Below are 23,351 nucleotides of genomic sequence, written 5' to 3'. Positions count from 1 at the left end.
CTTTCTCTCTGGATGAATGCTTTCTCTGTTGTGTACCCAATCAGGTGTGTCTGTTTTTGTAACCCCCATGCTCTCAGGTTACCTGTGAGTTCAACATTGCCAGGGCGGAGACAAGGAGATATATATATATACACATTCATACAGACTTATTCACCCGACAGCAGCTAACATTCTCTACAGGCTCTCAAGCTCTCTCTAAAACATTTCCCTTCACAGAGAGTTGTGAAAGGTCACAGAGGTAGGCCAACTAACCTTTGACCTCTTGTCGTGCGTGGGCTCCATGGCAATGGTCTTCTCGGCAGAACAAGTGGCGTGTGTGTGCGAGGTCCTGCTGCAGAGCGGACGCATGGAGAGCTTGACTGGCTTCCTCCGCACTCTTCCCCCCTCTTCCTCCTCTTGCCTGGGGGGTCTGGAGAGCGTCCTGAAGGCACGGGCTGCAGTGGCCTTCCATCTGGGGCGCTTCTCCGACCTCTACGCCCTCCTGGAGGGCTTCCCCTTCTCCAATCGCAGCCACCCCCTGCTGCAGCAGCTCTGGCTGAGGGCTCACTATCTGGAGGCTGAGTGCCAGAGAGGGCGCCCCCTTGGGGCTGTGGGGAAGTACCGTGTACGCCGTAAGTTTCCCCTGCCAAGAACCATCTGGGATGGAGAGGAGACCAGCTACTGCTTCAAGGTACAGTGAATTAAGCCTACTAGGTTTATTTGAGTAAATATAAATAATATATTTAATATTATACTGTTTCAGAACATTTTTGCTTCTGTAAAACAAAATGTCCCTAGGGCCTTGTGGAGTCAAGATGGTGTATGTCAAGACAAAAGGACTTTCTACCTGGAACTCAAGTCTAAAGTGTCTTACTCTGTCTGCTTCAAATGTACTGAACGGTGCAGATGAAGGAAAGGAAATGAGCAGAGGCCTCTTACGGCTATCATGAACTTTAAATCATTATCCTACTTGTTTCATCATTCCGAAGTGAATGTTCCTCTTTCTAGGAGAAATCCCGGAGTGTGCTGCGGGAGTGGTATTACCATAAACCGTACCCTTCACCACGTGAAAAACGAGCGCTTGCGGCAGCCACCGGTCTCACCCCCACCCAGGTGAGCAACTGGTTCAAGAACAGACGGCAACGGGACCGAGCAACTCACCGTACTACCGGGTGAGTCTTCATTTTCTCTGCTCTCCCTCTAATACGTTTCACGAGAAAATATTCATCCCTCCTTTAATTTGAATGTTTGTCTGGCAGTCAATCCTCTTTTGCTTTAGGACTGTACTACCTCTCATTTTACAGTGGACTACCACTGCCCTCTTCTGGCACGACCAGAGAACTGACATGTGCCCTCTCTCTCAGGGAACAGGAAGGTTGTGGACCACTTATTGGCTCCAACAGAACCCCAGGAGCAGCATACCCCTCTGACAATGACCTTTCATCTCCAGGCACCCCCAGTCCCCCCTTCTCCTGCCCCCAACCCCCACCTCTGAGTCATATGGGTGGGGGACAACTCTGAATCTTTCCACTACCTGAGCCATCATGTATAGTATGTTCACTTCAGAGGCAATACTATTCAGGTGTCTAGCCAGAAATGTGAGAGAACAATCTTTTTTAGTAACTTAGCTCTGTAGTTTCGTGACACCCTTAATTTTTGATAAAGTGTTTAAATCTGAAAAAAAATAAAATTCAGTTTAATAGAAAAGTTGTCACCAGACCTAATCATTGACACAAGCATATGTAAATAAACAATGTTTAAAAAGCAGCACTCTGGCAAGATGTGTTGAATGATACCAATGAAAATACAACTCCATAGCTAAAACCAAGACGTGCCTGAAACCTCTTGGAGAGGTAATGTATACAGAAGATATCCAGTGATAGTACAACAATTAATAGGCTTCTTCAGGTTTTCCGGTCAGTGCCGTGCTCTGTGAACATAACCTTCAATGTCAGCTGTGAGCTTACTGCATGAAATCAAATGTCTCATATCTGACATTCACAGAAATCGACTGATGATCATGATTATATAGCATAAAAAAAGGTTTAAGTCAGTCAATGAGAATATAATTCAGAGAAAGGCATTTTTTTTTTTCTTCATGAACGTGTACCATCAAGTGTTTTCTGTGATCCAAGCTGCCAACATCTAGCAATGTAACTTGATGGTAGTTCTGCTCTCAGATCAATGTGTCTACGAGTCTGTTGGTTTCAGTGGATGGAACATCCATCTGCCCTGTTCTTTTGCAATGTCAGGGCAAAACTGTCCCCAATCCCGTCTGTGTATTTCCTACACTGTGGTTAAAAGGTTTCCAGGTAAATCTGTTGGTTCTGGTTTATGGGACCAGTCCAACGGCGAGTCCAGGTGTGGTTAGAAGCCCAGGTACTCAGCCAGAACCTTGATGAGGTTCTCCACTGTGGGCTGGTGCATGTTCTCCTCAGTGTCATCCAGTGTGTACCAGAACAGGGGGAAGGGAGTGACAATGACATGAAGCACATGAACACCTGAGTTGGCGTGAAAGAAAAAAAGAAATGCAGGATTGAAAGTATTTCATAAGACAAAATTCCATCAGCCAAGGCGACGTAGTGTTGTGATAGTGTGTGTCTGTATATGAGCACACCCTCTGACCTTTATGTAGGAAGGGGACGTAATTGATTGTCACCACAGCCTGCAGCAGGTTGGTGTGTGTGGAGCCTAGTGGGTGGGGGGGGGATGTGTGCCATGCCCTCTGCCAGGTGCCTTGATCCGTAGAGAGAGTCTGGCTGTCCACTCCTCAAATGACTCCTCTCTGTCAAAACAACAATTGCTGGAGGGTTACAGCAGATGCCTGCAGAGAGAGGGAGGGGGGAGTGTTTAATAGCAGAAGATGAGAGAGAGTGGTGAATTATGCTCTGTGCCAACTGGAAACCAAGTAAAGGCCAAGGCAACATCATTTCATCACATCTCATTTCCCAGCAACTACCTCACTCCTGCAGTTGATTTTCCTTTTTGTGTGAGGCTGCAATGATGTCGCAGTTTGACTACCAAGATCAGTCTCCTGGGGGGGGGGGACCCTGCTTAACAGAGGATTCTGCGGCTAAAAACAGGGCTGCTCTCTGCAAGGCTACAGTCAGCACCTTATACTCTACACTACAGAGGGAGAGAGGGGATAGAGTGTAGGGAGAGAAACCCAGCTACTCAGCATCTCTCTGTTCTTTCCATTGCAGTCTTTATTCTGTGTATCTGAGTAAACTGCCTGAAATCAGACACTGATGTAAGGTTATGACCACAATGTTAGGCTCATTGTGTTACTGAATTTTGTTTGCTGCCAACTTGGGATGGGTGTGCTTTGAACATTTGACCGTTTCTCATCAAAATCTCCTATACTAAACTGATAGGTATAAAATGCAGTCCCTGGAAATAAATTGATGGACAAAACAGGACAAGGTACCTGCTGGGTGTCCAAAGCAGAAGCCAGCTCTAGGATCATGGCACCACTGAGCCGCTGGCCCCCAGGAACACCCTCTCTGGGACGCGGGGGTCCAGGGCAGGACTTTGGAGTCATAGTGGCAGGTCAGCAGCAGCCTGCGAGGGGCCTCGGGGTCAAGGGTCGCAATGACGGAGAAGTTGACCTGACCCCGAGGCGTTGGCGACAGGAAAGAGTCGAGTTCTACTGTCCAGCTTTATTGGAGTTTAACATTTATCGATATCATGGTTAGCCTACTCTTATCTAAAATATTTTGTATTCAAATAAATTAATGCAGTAACTGCCATGGTTTGTAATTTATATAGCCTCTCACTCAACTGAAAACATCTAATCCACTGATAACGCAACACAACTTGCTTTTCTGGCACCAGGTTTTCGTTGAGGCAAGGGTTTATTTTAAAGGAGCTGTCCCTGCCTGACAGATCTTACAAAGCCGCGATAGGTATTTTACGTATCAGCTAACTACTGAACAAAAATATAAATGCAACATGTAAAGTGTTGACCCCATGTTGATATGCTGAAATAAAATATCCCAGATATTTTCCATACCCACAAAAAGCTTATTTCTCTCAAATGTTCAAATTTGTTTACGTCCCTGTTAGTAAGCATTTCTCCATTGCAAACATAATCCATCAGCCCGACAGGTGTGGCATATCAAGAAGCTGATTAAAACAGCTAGATCAATACACAGGTGCACGTTGTGCTGGTGACAAAAGGCCACTCTAAAATGTGCAGTTGTTTCATACAATGCCACAGATGTCTCAAGTTTTGAGGGACTGTGCAATTGGCATGCTGACTGCAGGAATGTCCACCAGAGCGGTTGCCAGATAATTGAATGTGAATTTCTATACCTCGTCGTTTTAGAGAGTTTGGCAGTATGTCTAACCGGCCTCACAAACCATGAGTATGGCGTCGTGTGGGCAAGCGGTTTGCTGTCAAAGTTGTGAACATAGTGCCTTGCAGTGAGGTTATGGTATGGGCAGGCATAAGCTATGGACAACGAATAAAATAGCATTTTATCGATGGCAATTTGAATGCACAGAGATACCGTGACGAGATCCTGAGGCCCATTGTCTTGCCATTCATCTCCCGCTTTCTCATAATGCACAGCCCCATACTGCAAGGATCTGTAGACAATTCCTGGAAGCTTAAAATGTCCCAGTTTTTCCATGGCCTGTATACTCAGACACATATCCCATTGAGCATGTTTGGGATGCTCTGGATTGACGTATGACAGCGTGTTTCTGTTCCCGGCTACATCCAGCAACCGAAGAGGAGTGGGACAACATTACACAGGCCACAATCAACAGCCTGATCAACTCTATGCAAAGGAGATGTGTTGAGGCAAGTGGTGGTCACACCAGAAACTGACTGATTATCTGATCCAGGCCCCTACCTTAAGGTATCTGTGACCAACAGATGTATTTGTGTATTCTCAGTCATGTGAAATCCATAGATTAGGGCCTAATGAATCTATTTCAATTGACTGATTTCCTTACATGAACTGTAACTCTGTAAAATCTCTGAAGTGGTTGCATGTGGCGCTTATTTTTGCTCAGTATACATACACGTTATAGCAATCTGTCAGTCGATGACGTAGCACGCAACCATACACAACCATTGGTTGATGCGCGCAACGTCTGAGCCAGAGGAACGCGACCGTTACATTGTTTCCCCTTCTATCCACTGGCATTCCTGTTCCATTGGGTTCCATTCAGTGTTTCATTTGAGGATTCAGTCGATACATTGTATGCCCCAGGTCACATGCCAGCAACTCCAGCAGACCCACAACCTGTTTATATGATCAAATAGTTAAATACCATTGCCAGGAAAGATAAAAAATGATTCCATCATTATGAAAGATTTTTTTTATATATGTTCTTATAAAACAATGAAAACAATTTACCCTTTTAAATGTACAGTCATTGATACAACATCCCCCAGAAAAACAATGTTCAACCATAAGTTTGTTGATGCATAAAGCACCCCTGCCTCATGCAGAACGCACCAACAAAGAAAATCAATCTAAATCATAAAATCAATACAGCATACATAAAAAATAAAAACACAGTACCCTCTTCATTTCACTATTTTGTATTTTTCAGGTTGCAAAAGTGGCCAAAAATAAATTATACAAATATTAAACATCTAAAAAAAAAAAAAAGTAATCATACAATTGATCCATTTACCAAGTTTCGGTATTACCATTTCTGATTTGTGCACGTGCAACATTGATGCACCGAGCTATGTTCAACATGTATAACTGCAGTTTGCTTCAAATCAAATATATCAAAACTAAATCCTTAACACCCGTACCCCTCCACACACACAAATAAACAAAATAAAGATTAAGACATCGAAGATAACGACATCACAGCACATTTGCTGAGCTTCAGTGATAACATGAGTGTCTAGGGCTGTTTCAGTTGCTCTTGGTTTTGTCCAAGATGAGATGATTTAACTGGCTGGAGGAGGATGGACAGCTTACAGGACACAGGGAGGCAGACTACAACAGCGTCTTTGGATGGACACTGATGAGCAAATACCAGAGATGGTGAGATGAAGAGAAATGGAGACAGAGATGTCTGTATATATGTTGCTCTTTTCTAAACGGAATGTCTCAACAATGTACAAATGTTTTTGAAAGCATGGGGGGGCAGTGTTGAGTAGTGTGTTTTGTATGTTTGTGTGCCACATGAGTGTGAATGTCCACTGATCCAGCCACAAAAGGGTTTACACCGTTCAGGTACATGCCCACACACAAAACAATAAATACATAGTACAGTTCTTAAAGGGGGTGTCTGAAAGGTCCTGAGAGTAGTGAGGGGAAGAAAGGATTCCAGTTGAGGCAGGGCAGAAGGTTCCTAAAAAGAGGGTCTAATGATGAAAGGGTACTTAACTGTGCTAGGGGCTTACATTTACTGGAACGAAAATGGTAATATGCTCCTTCAGCAGACCCTTTTATCATTTTTGTGAATGGATGTGGCCCAAACGAGAATTTGAACCCACACCATTGGTTTAGCCAGCTCCACGCTCCCCTCCATTTATCCCACATTCATAACAAACAATGGACACAAAGACACAAATCTGTAAGAAAAATACTTCCTGTAAAGAATATAACCAAGCTAGTGAGAATAAAGTGTATTTGTGTTGATTTATTTGAGTGTATTCCTGTCAGATGGAAATTTTTACAAAATGGCCACAAGTTTCACACAGACCCACCACCCCAAGCGAAGCTACTTACGTTTTAAGTCATTTAGCAAGGTCTCACAGTTGTGTATAAATTGTTGAGTTTGATTCTGCAGCCACTAGGACTGTCTGTTAGCTAAATTAATGTATAATACCCCTTCATTCTAGTACACACACACACGCCGCTACAGTGTTTAAGAGATAACTTCTACGAGTCCTTTCTAAATGAACGCAGGTGTGTACTAGCAGTTGGTACCCAAAACAAAAACCACGAAATATGCTAATTCTACAAATTGTAAAACATACTGCTTAGATATTTGTAAATACCTTTAAAATGTTAACCGAAAATGGACATTGAGATCCTATCATTGAGTTTATGACACTATATTCTGTTTCATAAACTGAACGAGAAGGCTCGTCTCATATCACCAGCGTAACTTGTCGTATTACAGCTTGCTCATAACTGAAATGCCCTGTCAGCTCTATCACACACTCAACGAAGGGTAAAAATAACATCGCCAGAGCTCTCTATTTTGTGCGATAATGCATTGTGGGAGTATTTGCTGTACCTTACACACCTTCACGAGTTACACACCCACCTCTTTTAGTCAGTTATATCAGTACAATAGACATGTGTTCAAGCTATATGTTGAATCACACAGGCAAAACTACAGTACCATGTCTTTTATAACACACGTCTCCCAGAGCATTCTGGGAGTTGGAGTCTTTTCTTTTTGGCTGATTCGCTTCAGGAACAGTATTAGGCCTCGCCGTGTGATCTTTGTGTTCTACAGTTAAATAAAATCTCTCCTCTTTATTGGCTCTGCTCTGACGCAGGAGTGTGTAAGACCTCAGTTACAAAAAATAAAAACCTACAAGCAGGGACAGAGAGGGATTCACTCTGGGTGCACAGCCCGAGGGAGTCGGCTTGTGCAGTGTTAGTTTTTAAAAAATAGGCGTGTCTACTTGCAGGCTCTTCTGTCTAGGCAATTCGGTTTCAGATGAGCCAACGGGGATCCATTGGTTCTCTGCAGTCCCTGTGTCCGTCCAGCCCAGAGCGAGGCAGGGATTCTGGGGTAGGAGGTGCACAGCAGGGAGGGTGGAGGCGTAACGCCAGGTCTCTCTCCAAAAGCAGGTCAGAGTGGTGGAGGGGTAGTGCTCCTCTTCTCGCCTACCACCCCACCCCTCTAGAAGAGGCCGGAGGGAGATAGTGTGGTTGGAATGTGACAGAAGCAGCAGGTGAAGGATAGAACGTAAGAATGTAGGGGGGGTGGGGGGTCCTTTCCCTCTCTTATGCTTAAAAGCTACACATTTTCTTGTACATAATGTCACACCCTAACTTACTTGCATTTGTTCTATTATCTACTGCCCATGTATTCCACAGTACCTAACCAGACCCACTAACAAATCTATTTCCCACTCAATCCCAACAGCATGAAACTCACTGTGGCCACGTTTCCAATAAGTCTTTCCACTAAATCACACTTATCCTAACCTCTCTCCCCCCCATCGTTCTCTGGCTTAGGTCACACGTCCTCTTTGCGAATGCTTTCGCACGCCCTCTCCGAGGTCGCTTCCTGTGTCTGGTGTGAGCTCACTTCCTCTGCGGGGTGTCGGCGAAGAGCATGCTGAACTTGCGGAGCTGCTCGCTGGCCGAGTGGCTCTCTTCCTGCAGCCGCTGGTTATTCTGCCGCAGGTTAGCCATCTCAGCCAACAGGTGAACTTTGTCCTTCTTCTCCTGAGGGACAGAGAGGGAGGGAAGGTGGGGGAGAGACAGAGGGAGCGAGACAGAGGGAGATGGAGAGAAAGGAAGAGTTTATTTATTATCTGTTTCTGTTCTTACCTGCGTCAGCGGTACAGCCATATATATTAGCATTGAGCCTAAATGTCTCTCTGGTGTAAACGGTACCTTCTCCAGGTCAGTGTTGAGCTGCTTCAGCATCACCTCTAGGCTGTACAGTCGCCCCGAGAGGGCGTTGGGTACCTCATCCCTGAAAACACACAAAGACAATAACTCGCCCTGTCATCTGGGTTACGTAGCAGGTAGGGCAGACAGGTTTAACAAGGTGTGTTCAACAGAACAACAGAGTTCATCGGGACCGTACGACGCAGTATGTTAGTTCGGTAAACAAGAGGTAGTTTCAGTGATAGGTTGTAGTTATGCCCTGAGACAGCACAAGCTGACCGGCCGGACTGCTGTAACTCAAACACTCCACTGTCTGTTTACAACAGAAGGTGTTCAAAGATCCTTGGTAAATTGTTTGATACATGTCTAACTACCACAGCTAACTACGGGATGGTGGTTTCTACATGTGACAGGTGAGGTTGACCTGACAAATGGGAAATCCAAGTGTAGGCAGTGCTTTTATACACTCAAATTTTGGGTTTAGGATTTGGAGTGTCAGTGTCAAACAGACAAAACAACATTGTACGTCCGTGGCAGTGTCTATGGATGGTGATTGTTTGAGCTTGTGCGTGAATCTTGGGTGTGTGAGTTTGTGTCTTATTTGTGAATTCATGCGAAGTGTGTGTGTGTCAGAGACTTACCCGCTGAAGGTGGGGGTAGTGCGTGGAGTCTGAGGTGTTTGGAACTGGATTGGACTGTTGATCGGCCGCATGTCTGGAGGCTCACTGAGAGAGAAGAGCGACACTGCCCTTTGCACTGTAAAACACACACAGAGACACACTGTTACAATGCTGCATTTCCCCATTCACAATCAGCTACCAATCTACAAAATCTGCTTCCCCTCTATCTATCCATCCATCCATCCATCTTCACAAGGTCTCCAAGGTCTACATTTCACACAATCAAGCCCAGCCAGGAGCAGCTTTGCTGGGCTAGGGCAGTAATTGAGGCCCAGGATCATGTGTCAATACGTGTTTGTGCCTGCTGGAGCTGCTGTGAGAAGCTTTGTGGTGGCAGGAGACCAGAGGGACCCAGGTGTCAAGAACTGAGGTGAGACACTCTCTCGCTCTCTCTCTCTCAGCGTGTATACACAAACAAAATCTCTCTAGTAAATATCTGAACACACACAGAATACTCACACTCACCCTCGTAGGCCTTGGCAGCGTTGACCAGACTGGCCCACTCCAGGCCACAGGCAGTGTCAGGCAGGGGCATGAGCCCCGGGTCCAGCCTCCTCAGGGGGGGAACCTTATCCCTCACCTCTGTCAGAGACAGCTCCGACGCAGACAGAGGGACTGGCCAGGCAGGAGGGGGGACAAGGAGGTCAAATGAAGTAGTCTTAGCAGATTAGCATTCATGATGATGTCACATGATAAACTTTGCTTCTGACACTCTAACTGATCCTTGTGCCTTCTTGACATACCATAATTATGTACGGATACAATGAAGTGAGAAGGTAATGACATCAAGCTGTGGCCCCACTCACCCTTCTTGTTGGGCACGTGGTTGGCAGAGTGTGCATGGCGTCGGGTGGGCAGGGTGCAGGTGAACAGCAGGTCGCTGGGAGTCCCCTGGTCAAACAGGGGGGCAGAGTTGGCATAGCTGGCATCCCTGCGCCCGCTGCACAGAGACTCGTCTGAGAACGTGCGCTGAAGAGTGTGTCGAGGAGACTGAAAAGAGAAGGGAGGGAGGTTAGTCGTGGGGTAGTATGTTTGTGTGTGAGCAAGTGGTAAGGTTTGGGGGTGTGTATGTGTAAAATAGTGTGTTGTGTATGGGTGTATATGTGTATGGACAGTACCAGTCAAAAGTTTGGACACACCTACTCATTCAAGGGTTTTTCTTTATTTTTACTATTTTCTACATTTACTCTACATACTGAAGACATCAAAACTATGAAATAACACATATGGAATCATGTTGTAACCAAAAAAAGTGTTAAACAAATTCAAAGTAGCCACCCATGCCTTGACAGCTTTGCATTCTCTCAACCAGCTTCATGAGGTAGTCACCTGGAATGCATTTCAATTAACAGGTGTGCCTTCTTAAAAGTTAATTTGTGGAATTTCTTTCCTTCTTAATGTGTTTGAGCCAATCAGACAAGGTAGGGGTGGTATACAGAAGATAGCCCTGTTTGGTAAAATACCAAGTCCACATTATGGCAAGAACAGCTCAAATAAGCAAAAACAAACGACAGTGCATCATTACTTTAAGACATGAAGGTCAGTCAATACGGAACATTTCAAGAACTTCGGAAGTTTCTTCAAGTGCAGTCGCAAAAACCATCAAGCGCTATGATAAAAGTGGCTCTCATGGGGACTGCCACAGGAATGGAAGACCCAGAGCTACCTCTGCTGCAGAGGATAAGTTCATTAGAGTTACCAGCCTCAGAAATTGCAGCCCAAATAAATGCTTCACAGAGTTCAACAGACACGTCTCAACATCAACTGTTCAGAGGAGACTGTGTGAATTGAATGAGGCCTTCATGGTCAAATTGTTGCAAAGAAATCACTACTAAAGGACACCAATAATAAGAAGAGACTTGCTTGGGACAAGAGACACGAGCAATGGACATTAGACCGGTGGAAATGTGTCATTTGGTCTGATGAGTCCAAATTTGAGATATTTGGTTCCAACAGCCGTGTCTTTGTGAGACACAAAGTAGGTGAACGGATGATCTCCGCATGTGAAGCATAGAAGAGGAGGTGTGATGGTGCTTTGCTGGTGACACTGTCAGTGATTTATTTAGAATTTAAGGCACACTTAACCAGCATGGCTACCACAGCATTCTGCAGTGATACCCCATCCCATCTGGTTTGCGCTTAGTGGGACTATCATTTGTTTTTCAACAGGACAATGACCCAACACACCTCCAGGCTGTGTAAGGGCTATTTGAACAAGAAGGAGAGTGATGGAGTGCTGCATCAGATGACCTGGCCTCCACAAACACCCGACATCAACCCAATTTGGTTTGGGATGAGTTGGACCGCGGAGTGAAGGAAAAGCAGCCAACAAGTGCTCAGCATATGTGGGAACTCCTTCAACACTGTTGGAAAAGCATTCCTCATGAAGCTGGTTGAGAGAATGCCAAGAGTGTGCAAAGCTGTCATCAAGGCAATAGGTAGCTACTTTGAAGAATATAAAACATAAAATGTTGGTTACTACATGATTCCATATGTGTTATTTCATAGTTTTGATGTCTTCACTATTATTCTAGTGTAGAAAATAGTAAAAATAAAGAAAAACCCTTGAATGAGTAGGTGTGTCCAAACTTTTGACTGGTACTGTATGTACTGGGTTTGTATGTGTACTGTGTGTCCCCCTCACCGTGTCTCTTTGTGGCATCTCTCCAGGGTTGTCCATGATGATGAGTTTCTTCAGGTCGTCCTCGACAGTGCTCTTGTGGGATCTCCGTGGAGACCGCAGGTCCCTTAGCGATGCTCGAAGACGGGGCTGTCCGAACACGTTCTTAGAATTCACGTCCACCTGTCTGAACACACACACACAGCAGGAATATACTGTAGGTTAAATACAGTAACACAACTTATCCCACTGAGCATGGCTTAACACAGTGGCGTGATGCTTGAATTTTAGTTGGTAGTGTAGCACACTGGTGCCACGGTAGACCAGTGCATCTCAATGCACGCGCACACACACACACACACACACACACACACACACACACACACACACACACACACACACACACACACACACACACACACGTTCAAAAGTTTGGGGTCACTTAGAAATGTTCTGGTGTTCTGGTTAGAGCCAGTTTGTGCTGTTCTGTGAAGGGAGTAGTACACAGTGTTGTTCCGAGATCTTCAGTTTCTTGGAAATTTCTTGCATGGAATAGCCTTCATTTCTCAGAACATGAGTAGACTGACGAGTTTCAGAAGAAAGTACTTTGTTTCTGGCCATTTTGAGCCTGTAATCGAACCCACAAATGCTGATGCTGCAGATACTCAACTTGTCTAAAGAAGGCCAGTTTTATTGCTTCTTTAATCAGGACAACAGTTTTCAGCTGTGCTAACATAATTGCAAAAGGGTTTTCTAATGATCAATTAGCCTTTTAAAATGCTAAACTAGGATTAGCTAACACAACGTGCCATTGGAACACGAGTGATGGTTGCTGATAATTGGCCTCCGTACGCCTATGTAGATCAGCCGTTTCCAGCTACAATAGTTATTTACAACATTAACAATGTCTACACTGTATTTCTGATCAATTTGATGTTATTTAATGGACAAAAAAAAATGTGCTTTTCTTTCAAAAACAAGGACATTTTTAAGTGACCCCAAACTTTTGAACGGTAGTGTATACACACACACACACACACACACACACACACACACACACACACACACACACACACACACACACACACACACACACACACACACACACACACACACACACACACACACACACACACACACACACACACACACTCTCTCTTACTTCTTGCTGCTGTTAGTGTCAGAGCTGTAGGTAGTGGGTGTGTTTGAACGGGAGGGGGCGTTGTCGTCTGGTTGCCAGGCGCCCAGTCTGCTCTTGCTGTATAAGGCCTTGGGGGCGGAGCTGGAGAGAGGGGTGGAGCTGAGTAGAGCAGAGTTAGGCGTGACTGTGGCGGCTCGGACCGGCCGTGATTTCTCTGCTGCAGGGGTCTTGTAACCCTGGGGTGTATAGCAGGCCCTGTGACGACACACAGACGCACGGCATTAACGTACAGAGAAACACACGTACAGAGAAACACATGCTCAAATCCATAAATCGATCTATCTATCCGTCTACATGCATAACAAAGTCAATATAAATGATGCACAGGTTTAGAGATATGCTTGAGTTGACGGATCCACTCAGGGTGAGATGCATAACAGACACAACAAACCACACGTCACATAGAACAGCTGCTGGTGGAATTCACATCTCAAATCCCCCCTTTTCTCTCTTTTTTCAACCAACATACCAACCAACCAGCAGCAACATCTGTGAATATCCCTGACCAGCTGTCTGTCTTTCTCTGGACATACATCCAGCAAACCATCCACCCAATCACTCAAGCAACCATTCATCTACACATGTCCATCTAACCCACCATCACTCAATACCTCCACCCATCCATCTTAACACTCACACGTCTCCATCCCCATTTCCTAAGCTCCTGTACCACAGTTTAGACTACATACCTGTAAGTTACGTGTTGTGTCCCACTGTGATGGGTGCCTCTGTGTGTCAGAGTGCCAGTGTGCTGTCCTGTTTCCCTGAAGTGACTGGGTATAAACTGGGGGACTGGAGTGATGGAACTGGGGGTCTAAACCCCCAATCCTTTAATCCCCCTCTAAGAGTAGCTGGACTCGAAATATGTGTGTCTATGTGTATGTAGGGCAGGGGTGGTACATCTGGCCCATACATGCCCCCCCATAGGGATTACACAGTGATGTGTTTCGGTATGTTCAGTATGGGGGGTGGGATGCCTGTGCAGACAAAACATACAGTTCTTTGTCCTCCCCACTTCTACTCTCTTACCACTACTAAAAGCTAACCTGAGTTGGAGTGTATAAGCTCTATCAGTGTGTGTCTCTCTTGTACCTGGGTTTAAATGAGTCTGGCTTCTCCACGTTGGATCCAGGAGGAGGGAAGGTACGCGTGCGGTATCCTTTGTTCTGATTGGCAGGTAATACAGGTGACGACTCTAGTCTCCGCCCCTCGACTCCGTTGCCCCTCACCCCAGAGACGTCCTGCAGCCCGCTATTATAGGTTGCTGAACAGTGCAGCGGCTTCTGTGATTGGCTGGACTGGTTTCCGTGGCGACCGCCGGGCTTGGTGTTGTAGAGGGTGGGGGCGTCGATGCCGCTATCGCTGGATCCGCCCTTACTGAGGGGGTCGGGGTCAGGTTCAGCCAGGTCGCCTAGGCAACCCCCGGATCCCCCCGGGCCTCCTCTCTCCCCCCCGGCCCCGTCGAACCAGCGCTCGTCACTGTGGCTGCTGGACGCGTTACTGGAGAGAGTGTTACTGCTGGAGTGGCTGGAGTACTGGGTCTCACCCTACAGAGAGCGGGATGAGGTGAGAGAGAAAGAGACGGTAGATACTCAGAAAAGCAACGGGCAGAAAATCTCTCTAAATAAAAGAGGACAGTTATATCTGACCTTTGAGTGTCTGTTGGGGGAGTCTTTCCCTGGGACGTCCTGTCGGGTGGGTCTCCTCTGCCCCCCTCCTCCTCCTGGCCCCCGAGACGATGACGCTGGGACATGCCATAGGGGCTCTGGGCAGAGAACACACACACCATTACACATTACAGGTTTAATGTAGTGACAGGTGTGGTATGTAGGCCAGCATTATGTTTTATGTGTCCACTGTGTGTGTGTGTGTGTGTGTGTGTGTGTGTGGTCACTGTATTGGGGTAGTCAGTATTTAAGCCTCTTTTCTGATGTCTAACTCAGTTCGATTTGGACCCTCTCCAATTGACTCTCTTTAATCCTGACTCTCTATTTCTGTGTGTGTATATGCATACGTACAGTTGAAGTCAGAAGTTTACATACACCTTAGCCAAATACATTTAAACTCAGGTTCTCACAATTCCTGACATTTAATCCTAGTAAAAATTCCCTGTCTTAGGTCAATTAGGATCATCACATTATTTTAAGAATGTGAAATGTCAGAATAATAGTAGAGAGAATGATTTATTTCAGCTTTTATTTCTTTCATCACATTCCCAGTGGGTCAGAAGTTTACATACACTCAATTAGTATTTGGTAGCATTGACTTTAAATCGTTTAACTTGGGTCAAATGTTTTGGGTAGCCTTCCACAAGCTTCCCACAATAAGAAGGGTGAATTTTGGCCCATTCCTCCTGACAGAGCTGGTGTAACTGAGTCAGGTTTGTAGGCCTCCTTGCTCACACACACTTTTTCAGTTCTCTATAGGATTGAGGTCAGGGCTTTGTGATGGCCACTCCAATACCTTGACTTTGTTGTCCTTAAGCCATTTTGCCACAACTTTGGAAGTATGCTTGGGGTCATTGTCCATTTGGAAGACCCATTTGCGACCAAGCTTTAACTTCTAGACTGATGTTCTGAGACATTGCTTCAATATATCCACATAATTTTCCTCCTCATTATGTCATCTATTTTGAAGTGCACCAGTCCCTCCTGCAGCAAAGCACCCCCACAACATGATGCTGCTACCCCCGTGCTTCGGGGTTGGGATGGTGTTTTTCGGCTTGCAAGCCTCCCCTTTTTCCTCCAAACATAATGATGGTCATTATGACCAAACAGTTCTATTTTTGTTTCATCAGACCAGAGGACATTTCTCCAAAAAGTACAATCTTTGTCCCCATGTGCAGTTGCAAACCGTAGTCTGGCTTTTTTATGGTGGTTTTGGAGCAGTGGCTTCTTCCTTGCTGAGCGGCCTTTCAGGTTATGTCGATATAGGACTCGTTTGACTGTGGATATAGATACTTTTGTACCCGTTTCCTCCAGCATCTTCACATGGTCCTTTGCTGTTGTACTGGGATTGATTTGCACTTTTCGCACCAAAGTACGTTCATCTCTAGGAGACAGAACACGTCTCCTTCCTGAGCACTATGACGGCTGCGTGGTCCCATGGTGTTTATACTTGCGTACTATTGTTTGTACAGATGAACGTGGTACCTTCAGGCGTTTGGAAATTGCTCCCAAGGATGAACCAGACTTGTGGAGGTCTACAATTGTTTTTCTGAGGTCTTGACTGATTTCTTTTGTTTTTCCCATGATGTCAAGCAAAGAGGCACTGAGTTTGAAGGTAGGCCTTGAAATACATCCACAGGTACACCTCCAATTGACTCAAATGATGTCAATTAGCCTATCAGAAGCTTCTAAAGCCATGACATTTTCTGGAATTTTCCAAGCTGTTTAAAGGCAGAGTCAACTTAGTGTATGTAAACTTCTGACCCACTGGAATTATGATACAGTGAATTATAAGTGAAATAATCTGTCGATAAACAATTGTTGGTAAAATTACTTGTGTCATGCACAAAGCAAGCTAGCCACTTAAAAGAAAAAAAATAACAATAAAAAAATAGGTATACAAACATACAGAACACACAGTGTGTGTGTTCTGTATGTTTGTCTACATACGTGTTTGTGTACCTGTCTTGCAGCGCTCCATAGTGCTGTCCTGGCTGGTGAAGCCCGAGGAGGACTCTCCACTAGAGGTGATGTCCAGACTGAGATGAGGTTCGTAGGCCAGCAGGGGACGCTGGGCTGAACCGTACCTATACAGATATAAGAGGAACAGGGAGGTTACACACACACACACACACACACACACACACACACACACACACACACACACACACACACACACACACACACACACACACACACACACACACACACACACACACACAAGGACTGGGCGTAATACCGTACTATATACCAGTTTTGATGCATGGACTGGTTTGGGTTTTTACTTTACCTTCTACAACGGTATTTCAATGTTTGGTTCGTTAAATGTAAAACGCCATTTTCAGTTTTTTTTTTGTTTACTCCATTTGCTACTTGAGCCTTCTCTCCTTATCCTCCGGCAAATATTTTTATATGCTAACAAATGCTAACAAAGTACTAGCGGATTCCCATAGCGGATGCTAGCTAAACGCTAACAAGGGCAAGAGAACAGGACAGCCAACCCAGGTCGTAGAGTTGTAGAACTATCTCAAAAGGCTACTCACACTTGATCCAGAAGGGGATTGATTGTCTGTGCTGCAACCAAGAAGCTTGATATTGCAAGCTAGCCACTTAACGTTATAGCTAGCAAATTAGCAAACCAAATGCATAGCTGGAGCCCTGAACTGGAGAAAATGTATTTGGCACATCTTAAATAGTTCATTTATAGTTATAAGATATTTATAGCTGGCAAACATTGGTAGTGAATTTCATGTGCAACTTGATCACCACTCTTGTGCTTCTCAACTGTTTTTTTCCTATGGTGCACAAAACGCCTGTCTGATTCGCGCCTGTCTCAGTGGACTAATCCATTGCGGAGGATCATCACTCTAAGACAGTGTTTGCACAGTCCATCACTCTAAGACAGTGGTCACCAACCTTTTCTGAGTCAAGATCACATTCGAAGTAAAAAAAAAAAGCAAGCCAAAATCTACCGCTCAGATAAAAAAAAAAACAGATGACTTCAAAAAATGTAAATAATGTAAATGTAAATGGCCTGATTGTATCGGCATCGGATGGTCATGGTGCTTTCAAGATAACTGGGAACTGGGGGAAATAAACTAGGTCAAATCATGACATTAGTGATCTTCAGGTCGGAAAGTGGGAGCTCTAGAAAGATGCCAGAGTTTTCGATTTGCCCCCCCCCCCCCCAGTTCCCAGTTATTTTCAACGCACTGATATCGGAGATTTCTGAGTTCCCAGTTGTTTTTAAACACGGCAGTAGTCTCAGCGCAGGGCGGGAGAGAGCAGCATTGGGTCCGCATCTCATGGTCCCTACTCTCTCCATCCTTTCCTCCGGTGAGAGTGAACAGAGAGGGGACACAGTCTTCCACCTGATGGCTAAACTCGAGTCGCACTGCATCTTGTTGTTACAAGCATTTCTCTACACCCGCTAAACACGTGTATGTGACAAATAACATTTTATTTTGATTTGATCCACAAATTCATGTTGTTCCTATGACCAGAGAAAGTGAAATATTCCTTTATATTAAAAGAGACGACGAGTTGCTAATAATAATAAAAACGCAGGGCTAACGATACACTTGGATAGTCATTCATTCCAGCGGCATTACGAGCGGCTGTACGGAGAAGCACGTTTCATGTTTTAGTGTTGAATAAAAACGTTAACATTAACTCACTCTTTAAAAACGGCAGCTCTTTGCTGTATTCTTTGACAGTCTCTCTGTGGTCATGGTTTTAATAGTTATAAAATATTACGTATCAAACTTTGCTGTAGCCAGGGTCGTGGAAGCTCTGTCGGCACGGTAATTTGAGCTATTCGATTGGCCAGCGTAGTAGGCGCACTCGATTTAGCCACAGATCTCCCAGTCCACCCGATAGGCGGAGTTTGTAATTTCAGAAAAATTAAATGGTTCAAAATATGACCACTTTGCTGACCCGGTGCGCAGGACCTCTGAATCAAGTGCAACTACCGACAACAGCGCCCCCTGATTTTTTTATTAATACATTTAAAAAACGAGACCAAGCCTTGATCTTTGGCTTTTCTACAGAAATGTTTGGTGATTGACTAGGAATGCCTTGAAGATCAACCAGTCGATCGTGATCAACCGGTTGGTGACCACTTCTCAAAGATGTGATACTGAAATTGTATACGGTTATATGTAAAAAAAATAATGGTACTATTATTTTATAACAAATTAGCTTTCTGACGCATTGGATAGAGGTCGCTGTCTGTGGTTCTGAAACAATCTTCAGTGCACCATTGAATTGGCACCTTTCCCTTTGTTGCCATGTGCATAATACCAAAGTTAACCAGCATATTGGTGTTGAGAACAATGTGGCGGAGGCAGCAGCGGATTGAGGAGACGAGGAAACAGCCTTTTCCTTAATTGTCAAAGAAAAATTGAGGAGAGAGCAAACCTTAACTTAACTGGGTCTATAATCAATAGCCTAACTTAAACGTGCCTGGCTTTAATAGTCATCCATATAGATCTACACAAGTAAGACCGTTCCTGTTTCTGTTGCCTGTTTGAGTGTTTGTTTAATAGCCTACTGATACCGTGAGCACCAAGCCTGTTAGAACAGTCTTCAGTATTACTTATAGTTTACACTGTTCTCCTTATTGTTATTACAATGATTATCATTAAAATAATATGTAGTGTCATTATCATTCTATGGCTTCTTATAGTATTGTATAACCACCACTGAGCTGTAGGCCTAAGAGCGCATCCTGTTTAGTCAATATATTTAGTGTTGCTTACACAATACTCGCCCAACTCTTGCTTCTATACCCTCCTTTTTATTGATCTGCAGTAGTTTCCACAACTAAGTCAAAAATCTCGCACAGATCTGACTTCCCCTTACCTCCTGAGCAACCAGTAAACATTAACCCGTTTTGAGTTTCTTTTTCACGTCCTCAGCATCCATTTTTACTGTCACATGTTATGGTGTTTGGAGTTTGTTATTACCAATGTATTGAAGTTTTTATGATAGTGTATAGGTCAGGCCCTATTGGTCACATGCATGCAATGCTTACATGTTTCAAGTAAAGAGAGGGAATATGTTTTCTAAACAAATGAGGGATTTAGGTAACAGAACTTTTCATTCAGAGAAACAAGTAAGAAATTAAATGGCTGAAATGATGTTGCAGCTTCAGGACGAACAGCGCGATAAACACTTGCTGTGATGTGGTGCCTTTTCATTGCAGCAGGGAGGGGAGACCGACAACGTGCGTCAGTCAGACAGGTCCTTGCTGTAATTTGTTCTAACACAACATGGCCATCGAGTCATTTGTGTCTTAATTATTTAATCAAACAGTGCGCTTAAAGCATCAGACAAGTTCAGTGCATGTAGTTGAAATTATTCAAACATATAGGGTGTGTCTTTATATGGAAAAATACACGTTTTAAAGTTTCAACCAATCGAGCAGACGATTCTCGGTCGACCAATATATCCCCCCCCCCCCCCCCGGTGGCGCTTATTTCAAACTTGTTTCTCTGGTTGGGCAGGATGTAACTAATCACCAAACACACAGGTAAAACTACACAATGGAGTCTTAATCCAAGAGTGTGTTCGTACAGGTCTCACTGACAGAAGATTGACAGTCAAATCAGTCAAAGGACTGCAGCAAGTTAGCTACCACTCCTAGCAACAACCGCCAAAAGCCTGTCAAGTGTCATGCAAAGGAAATGCCAGGGAACAGGAAGGAGTGACATTCTCCTCCAATACAAACAAATGGAGTCCTCAATGATACCTCAATGCACACAAACAGAGACAACCCCAGAGATACACACACACACACACACACAAAGACACTAACACACACTCTGTTGACTGACCTGTCAGGTGAGGGTTTGTAGCGTATGAAGGTCCCGCTGAGTACGGGGCCCCCCAGGGCCACCATGCCCCCCAGGCCAGAGGGGGAGGAGAAGCTGGCTGAGGGGTTCCTGTAGGGCAGCACTCTGTCGCCCCCCGCTGGCGACAGGCAGTAGTGGTTCTCAGGGAAACTCACCGGCCTGCAGAGGGGACAGCGGAGTTTAAAGTCAGTGCCTATATTCATAAAACGTCGGAGAGTATGGGTGCTGATCTATGATTAGTTATAACTTTTAGATCATTATTTATATGGTTATATGGATAGAGAGGACCTGATCTTGATCCACCAAAAGTATGTGGACACCTGCTCGTTGAAAATCTCATTCCAAAATCATGGAGTTGGTCCCCCTTTTCCGCTATAACAGCCTCCACTCTCCTGGGAAGGTTTTCCACTAAATGTTGGAACATTTCTGCAGGGACTTACTTCCATTCAGCCACAAGAGCATTAGTGAGGTCAGGCACTGATGTTGGGCGATTAGGCCTGACTCGCAGTCGGTGTTCCAATTCATCCCAAAGGTGTTCGATGGGGTTGAGGTCAGGGCTCTGTGCAGGCCAGTCAAGTTCTTCCACACCAATCTCATCAAACCATTTCTGTATAGACCTAGCTTTGTGCATGGGGGCATTGTCATGCTGAAACAGGAAAGGGCCTTCCCCAAACTGTTGCCACAAAGTTGGAAGCACAGAATTGTCTAGAATGTCATTGGTTTCCCTTCACTGGAACCAAGAGGCCTAGCCCGAACCATGAAAAACAGCCACAGACCATTATAACTTCTCCACCAAACTTTACAGTTGGCACTATACATTTGGGAAGGTAGTGTTCTGATGGCATCTGCCAAACCCAGATTGTCCATCGGACTGCCAGATGGTGAAGCGTGATTCATCACTCCAGAGAACGCGTTTCCACTGAGTCCAATGGCGGCGAGCTTTACACCACTCCAGACGATGCTTGGCATTGCGCATGGTGATCTTAGGCTTGTGTGCGGCTGCTCGGCCATGGAAACAGTTATTGTGATGACACTGCTTCTAGAGGAAGTTTGGAACTCTGTACTGAGTGTTGCAACCGAGGACAGACGATTTTTATGCGCTTCACTACTCGGCGGTCCTGTTCTGTGAGCTTGTGTGGCCTACCGCCTTTGCGCTGTTGCTCCTAGACGTTTCCACTTCACAATAACAGCACTTACAGTTGACTGGGGCAGCTCTAGCAGGGCAGAAATTTGACGAACTGACTTGTTGGAAAGGTGGCCTCCTATGACGGTGCCACGTTGAAAGTCACAGAGCTCTTCAGTTAGGCCCTTCTACTGCCAATATTTGTCTATGGAGATTGTATGGCTGTGTGCCATGTAGCCGAATCCACTAATTTGAAGGGGCGTCCACATACTTTTGTAAATATAGTGTATGACATTTGTATCTAAAAGTATAATTTAGAAATATTTGATCAAAGCTGGCATATTTATGACATTTTGCCTTACCCAGGACTCCATAATTACTCCCTAATGTTTAATCTAAGTGCTATAAAGCAGAATTCAGTGTCATACGAAGCTTTACTATGTGCACTGTAAAGAGTACTATATTGATTTCAATAAACACATTTACATTAATGAATGAAAGTATAAGACATTTTTCAATATATTGTTGAGCATAATATACTCTAAGGCAGGGCTCTAAATTAACATTTTTAATTGGTAGCACTGGTGCTCCCAACTTCAAAAAGTTAGTAGCACTAAATGAAATTGAGTAGCACCAGAAAATAAGATTTTTTTAAACTGATTGATAAACAGCCTATATTGGGCCTATGTTGTGCCCTAGAAACGAATATGTAACACTGTAAATACATTAATTTATTAAAGCTAAAATGTTGACACGAATACTTGTCATGAAAATTACAAAGTCATTTGTGGAATATTAGTTTTCTATACTGAACAAAAATATAAATGCAACATGTAAAGTGTTGGTCCCATGTTTCATGAGGTGAAATAAAATATCCCAGACATTTTCCATACGCACAAAAAGATTATTTCTCAAAAACAAATTGCACAACTTTGTTTACATCTCTGTTAGTGAGAATTACTTCTTTGCCAAGATAATCCATCCACCTGACAGGTGTGGCATATCAAGAAGCTGATTAAACAGCAAGCTCATTACACAGGTGCACCTTGTGCTGGGGACAAAAAAAAAAGGCCACTCTAAAATATGTAGCTTTGTCACACAATGCCACAGATTTCTCAAGTTGAGGCAGCGTGCAATTGGCATGCTGACTGCTGGAATGTCCACCAGAGCTGTTGCCAGATAATTGAATGTTAATTTCTCCACCATAAGCTGCCTCTAACGTAATTTTAGAGAATTTGGCAGTACGTCCAACCGACACAATCGCAGACCACATGTAACCACGCCAGCCCAGGACCTCCACATCTGGCTTCTTCACCTGCGGGATCGTCTGAGACCAGCCACCCGGACAGCTGATGAAACTATGGGTTTGCACAACCGAAGAATTTCTGCACAAACTTGACTGCCGTCCTAACTGACTTCAGTGGTCAAATGCTCACCTTCGGCATGCTGGAGAAGTGTGCTCTTCATGGGTGAATCCCGGTTTCAACTGTACCAGGCAGATGGCAGACAGCGTGCATGGAGTCGATTGTAGATATGATTGTGGACTACAGGAAAAATAAGACCGAGCACGTCCCAATTGTCAACGACGGGGCTGCTATGGAGCAGGTTGAGAGCTTCAAGTTCCTTGGTGTCCACATCACCAACAAACTAACATGGTCCAAGCACACC

At 44.7% G+C, this 23,351-nt stretch overlaps 2 protein-coding genes across 4 annotated transcripts in view; one reads left to right on the top strand and one right to left on the bottom strand.

Moving 5' to 3' along the window:
• The first annotated feature begins 132 nt into the window (after positions 1-132).
• Positions 133-1,746, top strand: six9 (SIX homeobox 9). 2 transcript variants are annotated; one of them, XM_014213693.3, is made up of 3 exons: positions 133-670; positions 988-1,151; positions 1,351-1,746. In XM_014213693.3, exons 1-3 carry the CDS (start codon positions 281-283, stop codon positions 1,472-1,474), a joined length of 678 nt encoding a protein of 225 aa, XP_014069168.1. In that variant the 5' UTR covers positions 133-280; the 3' UTR covers positions 1,475-1,746. The 2 variants fall into 2 exon arrangements, with proteins under 2 accessions (XP_014069168.1, XP_014069167.1); XM_014213692.3 differs by having other exon boundaries at positions 134-670; positions 1,344-1,746.
• Positions 1,747-5,295: 3,549 nt separating this feature from the next.
• LOC106612494 (signal-induced proliferation-associated 1 like 3) overlaps positions 5,296-23,351 on the bottom strand; it is a 106,470-nt gene continuing 88,414 nt past the window's right edge. Inside the window, exons 13-23 of one of the 2 annotated variants that reach the window (XM_045724368.2) lie at positions 20,543-20,719; positions 16,668-16,792; positions 14,688-14,803; positions 14,131-14,585; positions 13,000-13,233; positions 11,862-12,024; positions 10,024-10,207; positions 9,677-9,832; positions 9,179-9,293; positions 8,541-8,622; positions 5,296-8,369 (exon numbers count right to left, since the gene is read on the bottom strand). In XM_045724368.2, coding sequence (XP_045580324.2) covers positions 8,226-8,369; positions 8,541-8,622; positions 9,179-9,293; positions 9,677-9,832; positions 10,024-10,207; positions 11,862-12,024; positions 13,000-13,233; positions 14,131-14,585; positions 14,688-14,803; positions 16,668-16,792; positions 20,543-20,719 — 1,951 coding nt within the window. In that variant the 3' untranslated portion in view covers positions 5,296-8,225. The remainder of the gene's footprint in view (positions 8,370-8,540; positions 8,623-9,178; positions 9,294-9,676; positions 9,833-10,023; positions 10,208-11,861; positions 12,025-12,999; positions 13,234-14,130; positions 14,586-14,687; positions 14,804-16,667; positions 16,793-20,542; positions 20,720-23,351) is intronic. The other variant, XM_045724369.2, reaches the window with a different exon arrangement.

The sequence above is a fragment of the Salmo salar genome, chromosome 09, assembly GCF_965601325.2.
Source record: "Salmo salar chromosome 09, fSalSal1, whole genome shotgun sequence".
Classification (NCBI taxonomy): Eukaryota; Metazoa; Chordata; class Actinopteri; order Salmoniformes; family Salmonidae; genus Salmo; species Salmo salar.
This window is presented reverse-complemented; position numbering and strand designations above follow the sequence as displayed.